The sequence below is a fragment of the Dreissena polymorpha genome, chromosome 10 (assembly GCF_020536995.1).
Source record: "Dreissena polymorpha isolate Duluth1 chromosome 10, UMN_Dpol_1.0, whole genome shotgun sequence".
Lineage (NCBI taxonomy): Eukaryota > Metazoa > Mollusca > Bivalvia > Myida > Dreissenidae > Dreissena > Dreissena polymorpha.
The window spans coordinates 63,124,388-63,141,120 of record NC_068364.1 but is presented as its reverse complement, the minus strand read 5'-3'; the positions used below and the strand labels follow the sequence as shown (position 1 = coordinate 63,141,120).

At 34.5% G+C, this 16,733-nt stretch overlaps 3 protein-coding genes across 8 annotated transcripts in view; 1 reads left to right on the top strand and 2 right to left on the bottom strand.

Moving 5' to 3' along the window:
- The window catches only part of LOC127847042 (protein D2-like), a 148,171-nt gene that overhangs the window by 53,234 nt on the left and 78,204 nt on the right, over window positions 1-16,733 (bottom strand). The gene's annotated exons all lie outside the window — the stretch shown is intronic.
- The window catches only part of LOC127847040 (uncharacterized), a 158,550-nt gene that overhangs the window by 96,187 nt on the left and 45,630 nt on the right, over window positions 1-16,733 (bottom strand). The window lies entirely within an intron of this gene.
- LOC127847037 (uncharacterized) overlaps window positions 1-16,733 on the top strand; it is a 57,532-nt gene that overhangs the window by 36,918 nt on the left and 3,881 nt on the right. For 2 of the 6 annotated variants that reach the window (XM_052378558.1, XM_052378560.1), the window contains exons 2-7: window positions 6,451-6,608; window positions 6,914-6,994; window positions 8,923-9,451; window positions 9,691-9,849; window positions 11,800-12,190; window positions 13,621-15,390. In XM_052378558.1, the coding sequence (XP_052234518.1) occupies window positions 8,924-9,451; window positions 9,691-9,849; window positions 11,800-12,190; window positions 13,621-15,390 (2,848 nt within the window). In that variant the 5' untranslated portion in view covers window positions 6,451-6,608; window positions 6,914-6,994; window position 8,923. Of the gene's footprint in view, window positions 1-6,450; window positions 6,609-6,913; window positions 6,995-8,922; window positions 9,452-9,690; window positions 9,850-11,799; window positions 12,191-13,620; window positions 15,391-16,733 lie in introns of those variants that run through there. The other 4 variants (XM_052378559.1, XM_052378563.1, XM_052378562.1 and 1 more) reach the window with 4 other exon arrangements.

Below are 16,733 nucleotides of genomic sequence, written 5' to 3'. Positions count from 1 at the left end.
AACATTCGATTTCACATCGCGAATTTTTATTACCGAATATCATGAAAATATGAACATTTTCCAAGTAATGTAATATACCAGTCGTGATATTTTAATCATTTTAAACTAATAATTTAAAAAAAATTCGTTATTTTAGAACTTTTCTTTTTTCGTCATTCATGGTTTACAGTCCATTTAATGTGATTCCATATGTAATCTTCGCCTCATTCGCTTTTTTGATGACATTTGGTTACCTTATGTGACTTCCACAAATATGTCAGTCATTAATAATGTATTTGCATTTATAGAGGAGGTCAGGCACTGATACATTTTGAAAGGAAGCATGTCAAGCGTTATTTTTTCTCTCACAAGTCGATAAGTAAATAAAACCATATCAGCACGGAGTCACTCGTTTCTCTTTCAAATTTAAAGTCAAATGTGAACTCTCATTTAATGATGGGAAATCTTTGTGGTGATCAATTCTCGTTCAACTAAACAAAGGAAAAATATTGTACAATATTATTCAAATGCGAAGTGATTATTATTAATATATTGTTTGTTGCATTATTTATGTTAAAAATGAAATGTTTTTTTATATTGAGTGTATTAATCTCAATCGTCGATCATTTAGTTCCCTGCGGCACAAGCGTTCTTTCAAATGTGTGACGCCGAATTTAAGCTTGACTTTCTGTTTGCAAATACCAAAAGCTGTCAAAACATTGAGATGAAATATTAAACATTACGTTTTAAGTAAAGGCGTGTTCGTTCTTGATATTGATATACGGTTGTTCATATTTTGTTAACACTATATACAGTAATTAACAATAGCATACCTCAAAATATCAGTATACCCTATACATATGGAAGTAGCCTTATGTCCACTATCTTAATAAACCTTTGTCAAAGCATGCACCCCAAAGTTATCATAGCCGAGTTTGAAATGTATAAGTTAATTGTGAAAACGTACATTATTTTCTAAGTTTCCATGGTTTATACGGTGCGCACCAAAAGGCATTTGTCCCGATGGTTTTAAATGACAGATAACGTTTCTTTTCTGCTGCCGCCGCATTGTTTTTTTCACCATTTTGGGAAAAGGGCCGGGTCCCTTTGGATTGTAAAAAATCCCGGTGTTTTGACTACAATTGGGAAATAAGTATTGTTGTTGTTTTGCTTACAAATGTTTCAAAATTTAGAATTAAATGTTTTCATTGTTATATTTACTGAGATTCAACTTATAACGCTGGATCGGAGAAATAAACTAAATGTTGAAATATAATAAAAAAATGTTTAAACCTTCAATTTGGAAAATTCAGGTCCTATTTCGGAACAATATATACCTTTTGTTACATTTAGAATAGGGCCGAATACCGGCCCTGAATTTGAATGCAATAAATACAAACTGACTGGTGCAGTTAAATGTTCACTTTAAACATATTTGATAGCGATCAGATTATGTTCTTTCAAGTGTGCACTTAAGCACTTGATTGTCTACTCATTCGGGAATTGGTGCCTTTTTAAATGTAATGATTGTGTTAGAGGCTTGCAGCTTAAATTCCCTTAGTTCCAAGTTTTGTAGTGTTTCTTTGTCTAAGGTGGGCTTTTTTAATAAAGGTCTTATACGTGATGTTTTAAAGGATCTTTGCACACTTGCCGTTTCCATCGAAAGATTGATGATTTTTGTCAGTATTGGTAGCAGTTCAGTTTTGCATTCTTTCAGGAGCCAAGTTGGAATAGGGTCAAGCTCGCGAGATTTATTTGGGGATTGCATAATGATTTGTTCAACTTCTTCCTCAGTTGTCGGACGGAAATGTGTCAAACTGCATGTTTCTGCTGTTGGGTTATTATCATTACTCTGTTTTGAATTTGCATGAGATAGGGCATGTTCATAAATATCTTTTCTGATACCTTCAACTTTATTTATGAAAAAATCATTAAAATCTTGTGCTAACTAATCGGATGCTTTGCCTGACGGGAGAGCTATTTCAGATAAACCATCTTGTAAGTGTTTTGTGATCGCTCTTTTGATCACGGCCACAGGATGTTACTTTATGTGAATAACATTCTGCGCGTGCTCTTTTTAACATTTTGTTCATTTTGGCGCAGTGGTTTCTATAAATTTCATGATCAATAGTGAGTCTAGCCATTTTCTTTCCAAATTTCGTTTGATATGTTTAGCTTCATGAAGCTCATCTGTGTACCACGGGCAAGTCGGCCGCAGGGTTATAGATTTTGTTCTAAGTGGAGCATGTTTGTCTACCAAAGCAGAAAGTTTAGTATCATAAGTTTGGACAAGGGTTTCAGGGTCATATATATTTTCAAATTGTATTTCTGACTCTGTGATGTCCTGTTTAAATTTTTCAATATTGATCTCCCGTAGTTCCGAAAGGTTACAGTTTTTCTTTCAAGAGCTGGTTTTGATGCTCTTGCATTGAAGATGACGGCATAGTGGTCTTTAGAAATGTTTCCTGAGCTGACTGAAAGTCCAGGATCGGTAACAATTACGTTGAATACCGTATCCACAGGTCCCTGGTGATCACAACGTCCAGAGTGTGTCCTCGTACGTGTGTTGGCTCTTTTACATTCTGCATCATACCAAAAGAATGGAGTATGTTATTGAATTTTGAATTTTAGAGTATCTTTATCAGACGGATCGTCAAGTTGGATATTCAGATCGTCGGTCAAAATGATGTTTTTATCTGTTGATGCATATTTTGATAAAAACTGGAACCATTCTTCCTCTAAGAAAGTAATTGATTTCAAGCCATTGTTGTTTGATGGAGGTGGTCTGTAGATTACTGCCAATCGTAGAGAGTAGTCTTTAATCTTTACACTACAGTTCATTTGTTCAAAGGTAGAGAATTGTTTGTTTTTAGTTGAAGTCAATATAAAGAAGTGAAACTCCAGCTGCTGGAGCAGTATTGAATTTTCATTAAAACAATTAGTTGGTCCTTTATTTAAGGCAAGTGACCGATTGCCCAAACAGTACAAAACAGCACAATACAGCACAATACAAACCAACATAAACACAAAATATGAATAAAGCTGGGGTCACCGCCTTGGAACGGTCAATGCAAAGCATTGGGGGTTTAAACCTGGTTATAGAGCGCTTAACCTCACACTAGGCCCAGCAATATTCATAATACATTTAAGTGTAAATAAAATTTAACGCCATAGCATTGTAACTCAAATTAAACAATAATAAAAGGGAATTAAAAGGCATTCAATTTAATTACTATTTAATTATTCAATTGCATTGAAGATACAAGAGTAACAGAGTCACAACTTTTTGACGAACGATCAAATAAAACTATTAACAATTGTCAACTACATTCCTTCTTTATAGAAAAAGATTTGAGAATATAACGTCACGGAGTTAATATCTCAGATAATCATCGCGCAAATACAGGAAGAAGCAGCAATAATGGGTGTAAAAATTCCATATTACATAGCTTGGTTGTTTATGTCACTGCTAAAAAAATAAAAATAATTAAATCAAACAAGAAACGCCTATCAGAGAGAAAATATGAATAAAATGGAACGTTATAAACACAATGACCTATGCATGTAGATTACAACTGGGAAAGTATGTCGTATGACGTCACAAAAATCCATAATGACATAATGACGTGAACAAATTCCAGGGGCAGTCTAAATAAAAATATATATGGGGCTGTGCTACTAATAAATCAAGTTTAGTGATTTAATATTAAGAAGTAAATGGATAAAAATGGTAATTCCATTAAAGCGACATTATTGGAATCAAACAGTATATAGGTGTTTTGACAACTGAAGACAGAAATGATTAGATGTACGATTTGAGTCCAAATGTAGTTTTCATGCCGATTTGTTCATACGACACAATGACACAATTTTATTCAACAGTGAAAAATGCCTATAATGTAGTTTTCATGCAGATTTGTTCATACGACACAATGACACAATTTTATTCAACAGAGAAAAATGCCTATAATATCACTAATGATTCCAAATTTTAAGGGAAGAACGATATAGTGAATCGAAAACCCTCAAATACGTGTTTTTAAGTACATAAGCATCGTATCCTTTTGATAAAAACAAGTTAATTAAATTGAAAAGTTTAATATGAACATTTGGTTTAACATATTTTAATTTGCGGACACGCTTCAAAACATCTTTGTAAAATGATGGATGGGAGATTCCATTATTTAAATGCAATTTTAAAGAAACATTATATTTTGCATTAAATCACCATACTTAGAGTAAAATCTAGCAAATTTATTTCTTAGGTTATGTTACAAAAGCCTTGTTTTAGCAATTTTTTGTTAATATTAGATTACGATCATTAAAACCTTTAATACACGAACATGCTCTGGCATAACGTACCAACTGCGAAAGGTAAATACCATAGGAAGGTCCTTTAGGGAGGTTGCCATCTAGAAACGGAAAATTCACAATTTCAAAGTTAAAATCGTCCCGTATGTCGTATAGACTAGTTTTGATCAAATTATTATTAATAGTTAAATGTAAGTCTAAATACGCAGCGTCTGTATTGGATATACACGATCTATTTAAGACTAGTTCTTTTGGGTAGATTTTGTGAATATATTGTTCAAATAATGGATTATCTAAATTAAGTATGTCATCAATGTACCTACTAGTAAGGTTAAAACAATTAATCAAATCTACTTGCTTAGTTTTAGATAATTCTAACATAAATTCGCTTTCATAACAATATAAAAAAAGGTCAAGACTTTTATTTCAATGCTAGTCTTGTGTATTAGTGCAACTCCGCCCCCACGGCGACCACTGGGACGAGGTACATGTTTCAATTGGTAGCCTTCAGATAAGAGCTCGGTAAAGCATGTTTTATCTGTCGATGTGCCAAGCCAGGTTTTTGTTATGGCCACAAGATCAAACTCATTAGTTGATATAAAATGGTTGAGAGACAGGGTTTTGTTTTTTTACATATCTAGGATTAATGTTGCATATTTTGATGTTTTTCTGCCCGCTTACGACGATTTTAGCTTCAATTTTGACTTTTATAAGGTTATCATGAATGGTCGTCTTTTGGGCGGTTTTCCGAGGTTTTGCTGTATTTGACAAGTTACTGGTTATTTTAGGAATTACTCTTGGTAGTAATTTAATATTTTCCAAGTGAACACCCTGGTTTATGTCATGATTTCGTTTCAGCTTATGTTTACCTCCCCGGGAGCCTCTGTATTTCAGGATACCGTATGATTTCAATAGTGACAGAGTTTCATTGTCCGGTTTTATCAATTTTCTATCCACACCTGCACAATGCAGTAATTGATCTTTATTGTACTGAATGAACGACATAATCCCCTGATTTTTCGCTCACTAAAAGGTAACAATTTATGTACAACGTATAAAGTTATATACACAATATTTATGAGACTATTTGTATCGAATTAATTTACTAATTAAAATGAAAAAACTAACTACAAAAAAGGTTTATCTTCCAAACTCGTATAAGGGCCAGGTCTTGTAAAGTCTTTTCGGCATGAAATATGGACCATGCCACCTGGAGATACTGTCACATCGGTTGCATGGTGTTTACTCGCAAGGCGAATTCCTTGGCAACCTTTCTCACTTAGTTTCGAAAACGGCCAGTGATCCCTAAACGACTCGTGGCACAATGGACAGATCAAAGGCGTATGCATTTGGAAAACAAAATGCATGTACTTACTGTTCAGATTCATGTTTTGCATAGTATTAATATATACAAATATGCATTTTTTAAATGTTAGGTACACAGAAATGAGTAATTAATGACTAAATTACATTTTCCTTTTACACAAACATCAAACATGGATGGCAATTGTGAATATGAGAGTATGTTAATTTCAGCACGCAAAAGTTTTTATTTAGGATATTATGATCAAATACGCTTCCGTAGATTTTTTTTAAACCTCTTCTTTTCACTTATGAAATTCAGTAGTAGTTAATAACAAATAGGAGTATTCTGCACATATTATTTGTATTTCATGACAAAAGATCGATGTTTCAACAATAGTTTGTGTGTTTTCTTAAAATTAACTTGAATAAATTATCAATTACGTAATCGTAGCACTGCTGTCATTTACACGAAATTATTGAAATATCTGGACCCTAGTATGTTTGTGAAACTTACTTTGCCTAAGTTTGTTTTCAATGTTGTTAAAAACAATTAACGGCTAATACTTACGTTAAATGGTCCCTAAAGGCTTCTCTCTAACATATTGCCAGATCTATACGAGTTATCGCATGGCGCCGCCATTAAATATTTTGTGACGTCATATTTTAAAGCCAGTGACATCAGACCTTTCTGGTGGTATGGCAGCAAAGATGGGCAATACATCCAGTTTGAAAAAATCCCAACTTTAACTATCAATATCTCTTTGATTACACAAGCACAATTTCAGGACTTTGTAGGACAAACATATCTTAGGTAGTACATTCGCATGGTATACTTATAAATTCTTTTGCAATTAGTTCTAGGTCAAATGCTTCGTTGACTGGACTAAAACGCAGTGATGTCACGGCATGCATACATTAAACTTAGAGGTGAATTTAATCTAAGCGTCGTGTAATACCTTAACGAAGAGTCTCTCCTGAACACATCAACATGTCGGAATTTCTCTTGAAAGAAGGTACACGATTTGATCGTAAAAGGAAATAAACGCAGTAAGATTTGATTGTAAGGCAGCTATTTGCATTTAAAGGGTATCAAGCTAGAAGTGATCGTTATAGACGAAACAAAAACTGTTAACGGATATATAACGAATTCATTTAATAGCTTAATAGCATACAATAGCTGTGGCAAAGTACGGGATAAAACAGCCAACACAATACAGTAATGAGAGAATTAAGCTGTCATGGAGATAAATAAACTTGAGTTAGTGCTATATTTATGTTAAACAGGAAACCTAAAGTTTTTTTCCATCATCTATTTAAGACCAATGGAAATCCGACTGCAAATAGATGCTGGGATCCTTTAATACGTTTGCATACCTGCATAGCTTCTGCTTTACAGTAGGTAAGTAACTTAAACTCGCAATTAAAATTATTAACCCATTCATGAAAATTGTATTGGGAGTGGGTACGAGTAACTTTAATTTGTATCGTGTATGTTGTGCTGTCATATTAGTATTATGTTTTATTCATAGATACATTAATGACGTCATGTGTGAAAAATTGTATGTGGTCTATTTAAATTGGTACACGGTTTTTGATCAAATGGTTGCTGCGTTATTAAAATGGTAGGTTTCTTTTTAAATATTGTATGCCGTGTGGATATAGAAATATAATCGCATGCGGTGTGAGCATAATAGCATATTGCGTGAATGTAATGTAAACTTACATTACTAAATATTAAGCTTGGTTTAATATGAGTATGTTATTTCAATATACCGTGTTGGGCTTAAAAGACTCGACAGAGTGTTCCGAAAGTCCGTTCAAGCCTGAAGTCGGTTGAGGTTTATTTGATAGTACAGCATGATTGTTTGGTTTTATGTGTGTGTGCGTACGTGCGTGAGTGTGTGAGTGCGTGCGTGCGTTTGTTTATGTTGTGTGTGTGTGCGTGCGTGCGTGCGTGAGTGAGTGAGTGCGTGCGTGCATGAGTGAGTGAGTGAGTGAGTGAGTGAGTGACTGAGTGAGTGTAACATAATTTAGAATGCAAGTGCTCTGGAACATGGATAGAAAACGCGTTTGCTTTAAAATTATCCTATTTAATTAGTCCAGACGGATTGGACTGGAACCAGTATATATATAGTGTTAATGATTGATATTTAGAGAGACACTTTGACAAAATGCAGGCCGTGGCACTCTTTTTATTTGACAGTTCATATATGACTTTGTCATCAACTGTAACTAAAAAATGTTTCTTAATCAACTATCATTTTAAAATTAAAAATTGATAAATTAATATTAAACTGTCCGGCCATGTTCTGTATATTTTCTAAACTGATTTATTTCTTTATTAAATTTTCCATATAAAGTGTAAATTTTAGATTGAACTGTTAAACAGGAAACAAATATATTAATTTGCCTTCACTAATAACGGATACATAATATAGGCAAGACAATACACATGTTGAATATACATCTGCGATAGAGGCGCAAACGCATTCTCTTCAAGTGAGACATTGTGGTTTAAGAGCGTTTACTGGTATGCCTGTTATATTACGTGCCGGCATATATGTAGATTAGATTATCACGATAAGATGCATCATCTTTTTTAATTGACTGAAATATTGTTTGAAGCGAGAATCGACGGGAACGCACAATGACACGAATCTATGTTTATTGATCTTTGGTGTGCAGCATGGTAAATAACACGTATAATCCTAGTTATACCGTGTTAAAAACACTCATCGTTTTGTTTTCGAATCCTCTGTGTTAATACAAAAATGTATTTGTTGAGTTAACAAATCGTGTGTTTTTTTTTGGCTTTGCAACACTATGCTGTATGCAGCATAATATTTAAAATGTAATGTCATTTTGAACTGTTTTTTTTCCAACTGTTTATGACTCTCTCAATTATTTTGAAATAGAGATATTCAACATATGTTATGTTTTATGCTATTTAGTTTGTAACGAATTCACATAAAGTATGACTTTTTTACTCAGCCTAATTTGCTAGTCGATGACGTGTAAATACCGTAATTATGCTAAGTTTGTAGACACTCTAAATATTCTGACACACTCGTGTTTAGCCGAAATAAACAATTAGTGCGACTTTATTTGTCGGGCACCCATGTTTTCCACTATATTTGTTAATGACTCTTTATGTTTGTTCAATTTTATTTAATCGAATTCTTCATTGTGCGTTAATATGGTGACACATAAAACATGTGTTGTCGCAATCGATTTAAGTTAACAAATCAGAGCATGATGATGGCTCAAAGTTCACAGGTTTGTTTCGTATCACTTATGATTGGCGGAATTTTGTTGGTTCGTTTGCAGAATGGCCGCCACTTCCAACATGTTCTCCGACAATAAGACCAATAACTGGTTCAAGGCATGCTTAGCACTCAATGTGACGAAGGAAGGATTAGCTTACTTACTTGACACCGAATTACAGAAGATTCACGCAACCGTTGGTAGAGGTTGTGGTAACTGTTCCATTGAAAAACTCATACCATGTCCAACGCTCCCATTTTGTAACAAGAGTAAACATAAATGTCGTTTCCACGCTTCACAGAAACCCAAACAATGCTCAGTATGTGATCAAGTAAAACAGAACATCACGGTATATCACAGATACAGTAAGCCGTCCTGGAGGAACACTGATGCGAAAAAATGGGCGAGCGACAGTTGGGAAATAGGAAAATGCTTCCTCCCTCCGGACGGATATGGCAGGGTCCCCACGGTCCAGGAATCCGACTTCAATGGCGTAATAAGCATCATGTTGAACTGCACTCATTTCCAGAACTGTCTCTCTTCTTCGTGTATATCACCTCCACCGCCTGATAAGCAATGTCCACTTGAAATGGTAATTTATTAAAGCACGACTTCCATGCATATAAGTGTTGTGTCTATTCTTTTGACTGGTTACTGAATGTCATTACTAGGAGTGAAGAGTTCTTTAAAATTACTATTGTATATGTAATGTTCTTTTTTTTTTAAATATGAGTTTCTAAACACGACATAGATTTATTGTCAATGCAAATTTACATTTGAAATTAGATAAACATACCACTTGATCATTAACCATAATGCATTGTTGCCTAGGTCCGTCAAATAGGCCGAGATGTACGTCACACGTCGGATTGCAAGATTACAGATGCTGATCTGCAGGGTTATTTTCAGACATTGTCCACGCTGCTAGCTGATCCGATATGTTTACAACATGACCACTCAGCTAAGACAGCGCACGCGAGACTTGATCATGTAAGTCCTTGAATTAAAGGGAGCAGTTTACCTTTTTTAAAGTTCAAAACGGTTTGTGATATTTTCAAACAATTATAGACGTTTTTATAACACTCATTATGAAGCAATATTAAACGAATTGTGTTTGGCTGCGACCTTGTTTAACAGAAATGTAACCCTTTGTCTGTTTTTCCAATCTAGATTTTATAAAATCTAAATTGTGTGTACTCTACTCCTATTTACCTACTTGGTGGATTCCGCGCAATCTTTCAGAGCTGAATGACCTTGATTTGTGGAAGGTCCAAAATGGACCTATTGCAGTTGCAACAGGATTTGTTATTATGAATACATTGATAAAGATAATGACGCAATTTGGATAGTGTTTAACGAAAGATAAACAGTTACAAAAAGGATCGTGATTCCTGTCAAACAATATCTTGTTTGAGAAAGATGTGTACTGGAAAATAGTAACAGTAAAATAATATGACGTTGTACGAAATGTGAGAATTATTCAGATGAACGTGTATTTAGTTGATATTAATATTTGATCTTATATTCATATTGGATTGGTTTAAACTTATATTTTGGAAATAGCCTCATTATTTACAAAATGCAAACAAATTTAATAATACACTAAAAGAAGATGGTCACCTTATGAAGTGAAATTAACGAATGGTGATCACACGTTATCATTTTATTGCAGCTATTGTGAAATAATACCGTTTGACTAATGTTACTCTTGCCTGGAACCAAATTATCTTGACCTCACCTGACCATGATGTGCTTATCGTAAGCTTTTGTCCGTCGTTCGTTGTCAACATTTGCCCACAGAGCACTCTAGATGTCTGTTGTATAGCCCAATATTCATAAAACAAGCTAAGAACATTTTTCCTAATGATATCTTGGCCGACTACGAAACTGGGTCACGTGGTGTCACTATATCAAATTAAGGAAAAAGTATTTGAACACTAAAGGTTGCATTTATTGCCCATTCTTCATTGAACTTGGTCAGAGCCTTTTACTTATGATATCTTGGTCTAGTTCATTTAAGGTTCTGACCCATTGCAAAACATGCCCGCCAGGGGTCCGGGCAGTTTTCCTTATAAGGATGAGGCTGAAGTAAAATCTTTTGAACACTCTAGATGTAACGCTTTAGTCTTATATTCATGAAACTTGCTCAGAACATTGTTCCTCATTACTTATCAACTGAGTTGGAAATTGCGTCGCATGTTGTCAAAATTGAGTCAAATTTAAGAAAAACTTTTGGACCTTTAAGAGGTCATATTTGTTGCCAAATCTTCATAAAACTTGATCAGAACATTGGCCCTTATGATATCTAAGTTGAGTTGGATTTGTGTTCACTATGGGTAAAATCAAGTCACTATGTTAAATTAAAATAAAAACGTTAAGAATCCTCTAGAGACCACATTCATTGCCACATCTACATGAAAATTTGTCAGACCTTTTTTTCCAAATTATATTCTGTACGAGCTCGAAACAAGGTAAAGTGGGGGTCAAAAACTAGGATTTATTTAAAAAAAAAGGTTTTTATTTCTTTACTAGTCTAGGCCTTTATTGCCTACACTTTATTCAATGTAGTTACATCACGAAGCGTTATGTCTGTTATATCATAAAATGTAATATTTATGTAGACAAACGACATGAAATCTTCTGATGCTCGAACAAATCTGACGTATTTGATAAATTCATCGTGCAAGATCATAAAGTAAATATAGCATATGTTTATTTCAGAGTTAGATCGCATTATCATTTCATAAAAGTCATTTGCAACAAATCCGCCACTGATGAAAATATGTTTTATATGACCACTATGAATTGATAAAACAATCGTGCACTGACATAGACATGTATTACTTTTCAAGTTTACTATACAATATGATTGCATGCATTCAATGTTTGATTTTAGCAACAACAAAAAACAACCAAAGTACATTTCTTATTTCCATGTAGTTGCAAAATGATCGAATGTCGCTGACAGAACTTGGTGAGATGTTGAAAGGCGCCTATCAAACACTTGAAAATGTTAAAATGGCAGGCGAATGTTTTTCTAAGGAGGCAGAAAAGACCCTACGTGCTGGGATAAAACGCATTAAAAGCATGAAGAAAATCGGAGAACAGCGCCTTAAAAGCACAACAAAAGTTGGGGAACAACGCCTAAAAACAATGACGAAGGTTGTGGAACAACGGATTGAAAGCAAAAGAAAAGATGCGGAACAAAAGCTTGAAAGCAAGATACAGGATGGAACACAGCGCATCGAATCAAATGTAAATGATGGTATTGTTCGCATTCAACAATCAGCGCGTAAAACCGCATCAGAAGATTATGAACGAGGCGTAGCAGGTTTGTAAAAGGGTTTGTTGTCTAAAAAGTTTATCTCGATACCCTATATACATGTACGCATTATCATTTACAAAATGAAGCTAATTCTAGTTGGACTAAAAGTTTGAAAAACAAATCATATATACATAGGCGTGTTTCTTTAAAGAATATAAGTTTTGGAGCTACAATACCAACCTTTCCATCAGTGTCGTGTTCTGGTTAATGTCATTTGTTTGTTAAAATAAATATGCTACTACTGATGGTGTTCACTTGAAACTGACGTCAGGTCACTGAAGAAAGGCCCATTACTCTGTTTTGCAATCGAGCAGTATTATAACCATATAACATAACATAAAGTTGTTTGTGCAAAACCCTTATACTGCTGTTAGTATGTGAACAGATAATAAAAAGTTGTATATGTCATTATGTAAGTTCGCTAACACAACATGTACATTGTTTCATAAATAAGTCCGCATAATCGTAGTCACGAATATTTACTGGAATATTCTTTGGCAACCTGTACTTTTCATCGGTTTCTAGTCGGTGGCGAAATGCTATGGATAAGGTTAACGTACAACAACTTTTATTGTTAATATGTCATTAATTCAATGGAAACTTTGAACTTTTATTATAAGTCGTTATGTAAGAACCCTACCAATTAATCAAAAATATGCCAACGTTTCATACCGGGAAAGGTCAGGTTAACGTTGCAGGATAAAAAAGAAGGCTATATACTATATCATATGAAACTACTTCACGTATGCATAAGAAGTTAAAAATATCATGTTAAAAAGAGCAAGGCCCATAATTCTTGAATTGCAATTCCGATTTTTGTACTTCGAATGCTCAAAGTGCTATTTCTGTGCAGGAAACTATTAAGGAAACTACAATGGGTAGCGATTTTAATCTTTACACACGATTTGTGCGTAAGTATTTGAGGTCCCTTTCATAAATCTGACCAGAACAAATCCCATTCTGTTCTTAAAAAACTTAGATTAAGACTTGCTTGCATCAATTTTGTCCTCTGTATTTTTAAGTATATACAAAAACTTTGTTCCAAACCTTTAACTTTGCATATAAACAGACTGAGTATTATTTTTTTCTTTTTGTACGCATGTATGTCAGGATAAGGTTCAACACCATTATTTCTGTTTAAGTGCTGCCTATCCTCAAGGCTCAGACTCATAACTCTTTATCTGCAATGAAGCAGAAAATGTATATTCTGTACATTGTTAGTTCAAATAAAGGTTTTTGTTTTATGTACTTAGACATAACTTAGGAACGTCTCATGTGGATCTGAAATCACTATTAACATTTAACTTATGTAACATATTATATGAACAGTAAAGGGCACTTTGTAAGGACAACTGTTTTTGTTTTTTCTTTGTATAATTGCACATGCTAAGAATGTAACATACCTGTCATAAACCACTGCTGTGCTATAATTTCAGATCTTCGACAACGTTTGATTCAACATTACAATGACACGACTTGCAATGTGCCTCTGTTAACATTAGACCAAAGTCTTGATAAGCGAATAACAGACATGTATGCAGCGCCAAAAATACACCAAATCAAAATAGAAAAAGACGGGAAATTGGTGAAAAATGAAAAACAAGTACTGACCTACAAAGAACTATTTTACACAGACAATAAATTGATTCAACGCATATACATACAAGGCGAACCCGGTAGAGGAAAGTCAACGTGTGCAGTTAAGTTAGTTGATGATTGGTGCAACTCAAATCAGCCTTCATCGGGAGCTTCCATAAAACATCCAGCATTTGAAGATAGATTAACCATTCAGAAATTCAAGTTGTTATTTTTCATCACGTTAAGAGATTCGAGGGATCAGACGGATGTAACGCAGATGATAAAGAAGCAGCTTATTGATAAAATGTTTTTCGAAGACGAGTGCGCCGACGTGTACAAACTTCTCGTACAAATACTGAAAACTGAAATTTGCCTTGTAGTACGAGAGGGCCTAGATGAATGGGTGTCCCCTAGTGATAGTAACCTAGCTGAACCTTCCATGGCTGGATTTTCCAAGGACACGTGCACGGTTCTGACAACATCTCGACCATGGAAACTGGCTGATGAACGTATCAAGAACTCGCAAATCGACAGTTTGTTTGAGATCGAAGGGATAAGCGATCCTTATGCATTTGCTAAAAATATACTTCGATGCATAATTCACCAGAAGAAGGATCTACAAAAAACTGTGGATACATTTAATTTATTCGTATCGCGTCGTAAGCTGCAGTCGTTATCATCTTCGCCAATGTTGTACGCGCTGGTCATCTGTACCTGGGTAGATACAATTGAAGATGAAGCACATTTGAAAGGATATTCATTGTGTATACTTTACACTACTCTGCTTGAAAGTCTTTGTAAAAAGGCTAACAGTGCAACTGGTTATTTCAACGAATCAACCCCGCCACCAGTGCACTGTTTTTATAGCTCAAGTTACCTACAGCCAAACATTGAACACTTAGATAAGTTAGCTGAGGTAGCTTTTAAATTGCTCTTCTCTTCTGAAAGAGAATCATCTATTGTTTTCGATGACATTACATTGTCCAACCATTTTTCTAACGAAGAGTTTACAGTTCGCAAGATGTTTGCTCTTAAGGCAGGAATACTAACAAACAGGAATGATAAAAGTCGGACAGGGAGATCATACTCATTCGTTCACAAAACTGTGCAGGAGTTTCTCGCAGCATACCATATCGCTTGTAATCCACGCGTCATTGATGATGTCATTTCCAGATATCTTAAATTAAACACGTGTTTATATCTCGACATAGCGCAAGTTCTCATATTTGTGTGTGGAATGAAGATTTGTGCTGCGAATGAACTGTCAGCTTTAATGAATCAATGTCACGTTGTTGATGTTCATCCTCCAAGGCCGTATTCTCCATGTGATTTTCAGCTCATAATTGAGTCTGGAATCAGAGAGGCAGCAGCCAACAAGCAGGATGACATACACCTGCAATTGAGTCACTTTTACATTACTAAGAGCAACGTGAGAGATTGCAACGTGATATGGTCTACAAACACGTCTAATGTCGAGTTATTGTTGGTAGTAACCTCCTCGGTATTCTTCGGGACTATGCAAAGTTTAGTTTCAAGTGATGAGCATCCATCTCATTTTGAGGTTAACCTGTCATCGTGTAACAAATTGAAATCGTTACAACTATCGGGCAAACACATGTGGTTAATAGGTAAGGAGTAAAATATACGATATACCATAATTATCATAAAATGTAGTATAATACTATTAGTATTGTGATAAGCGTTTTGTTTAACAATTGCCAATGAAAAGGATTTCAGTAGTATTAATTGTGTGTAGCTGCTTTAGATGACTGATAATAGTAAAGTTTCCTTTTCATTAATTGAAATAGCAATTACAATTAGACCTCACTTTTTAACATTGACATGCCGTGCTCTTTACCAAAATGGATCTGTCAGTTGAACAGACCGGGAATGGATTTGATTTGGCAACATGAAAATTCAGTTTTTACCCAAATAATTATCGAATTGTTAAAGAAGTATTGTTTTTTGGTAGCGAAACAAACTGATTTTATTTATTTATACAACTTATATGAAATCCATAAAAGAGCTTGCCAAATCGAAAGAACGCACGTATTTTTTTGTTGAAATCTTTAATTACATAATTACTATTATATTGTTTCACTTACAACAAACCTGTTTACAGCTTAATTGCTATGAAACTGCCTCTTAAATTTCGTTGTCGTGGTTATTCATGGATCAAATTTTCTGTGAAACAGACGCTAACGCTGAAACAATTATCGTATATTTACCCTCCTTCGACGTCTGCTTCGGCTCTCCTTGGGTTTAAATTGTGTATACATGTCATTGATTTTGTTATACAGTTTTATTGTTCGTCAGTTTGAACGGTTATGGTTTAAACAAATGGTACAACTAATAAATTAGTAGACGTTAACATTTATATTTCGTGTTCATAATACTATTGACATATCACATAACATGATTAAGCGAGCTTACTATAAATCCAAAGTCCAAAGGTGCCTTTTATGAAACGGCCAACTTTGAGGTTATTTTTCTGCCTGTTCTCAACATTACATTGTGCAAGCCTAGTATCAGTTGAAGGATGAATACGTCTTCCTTCGACAATTGTTATACAACCGATATATCATGCAACTTATGAAAATCAAATTCGCCAAAAAATGCAAGCAGCCTCGGAAAATAGGGTTTCGGCAGTAAGTACTTCAACAAATGCACCAAACGCGACCCAAACGTTCTTTAACGTAAAGCCAATAAAATGCACACGATGATGCACACATACATATGATACAAATAATGGTTGCGATCGCAAAATGACTTTTTAACCAGACAAAAAAACTCTTTTGAAAAAGACACTCGTTTCAAAATGCACTACGGAGGGCTACGCGATCATTTAGTTTAATGTAGTCTTTTAATTATTTAAAGAAATTATCGGTGTTCCAATGGGTATTAATTGTTAACCGCTTATTGCTGATCTATTTTTATGTTGTTTCGAAGGGATTTTATGTTAGTATTATCG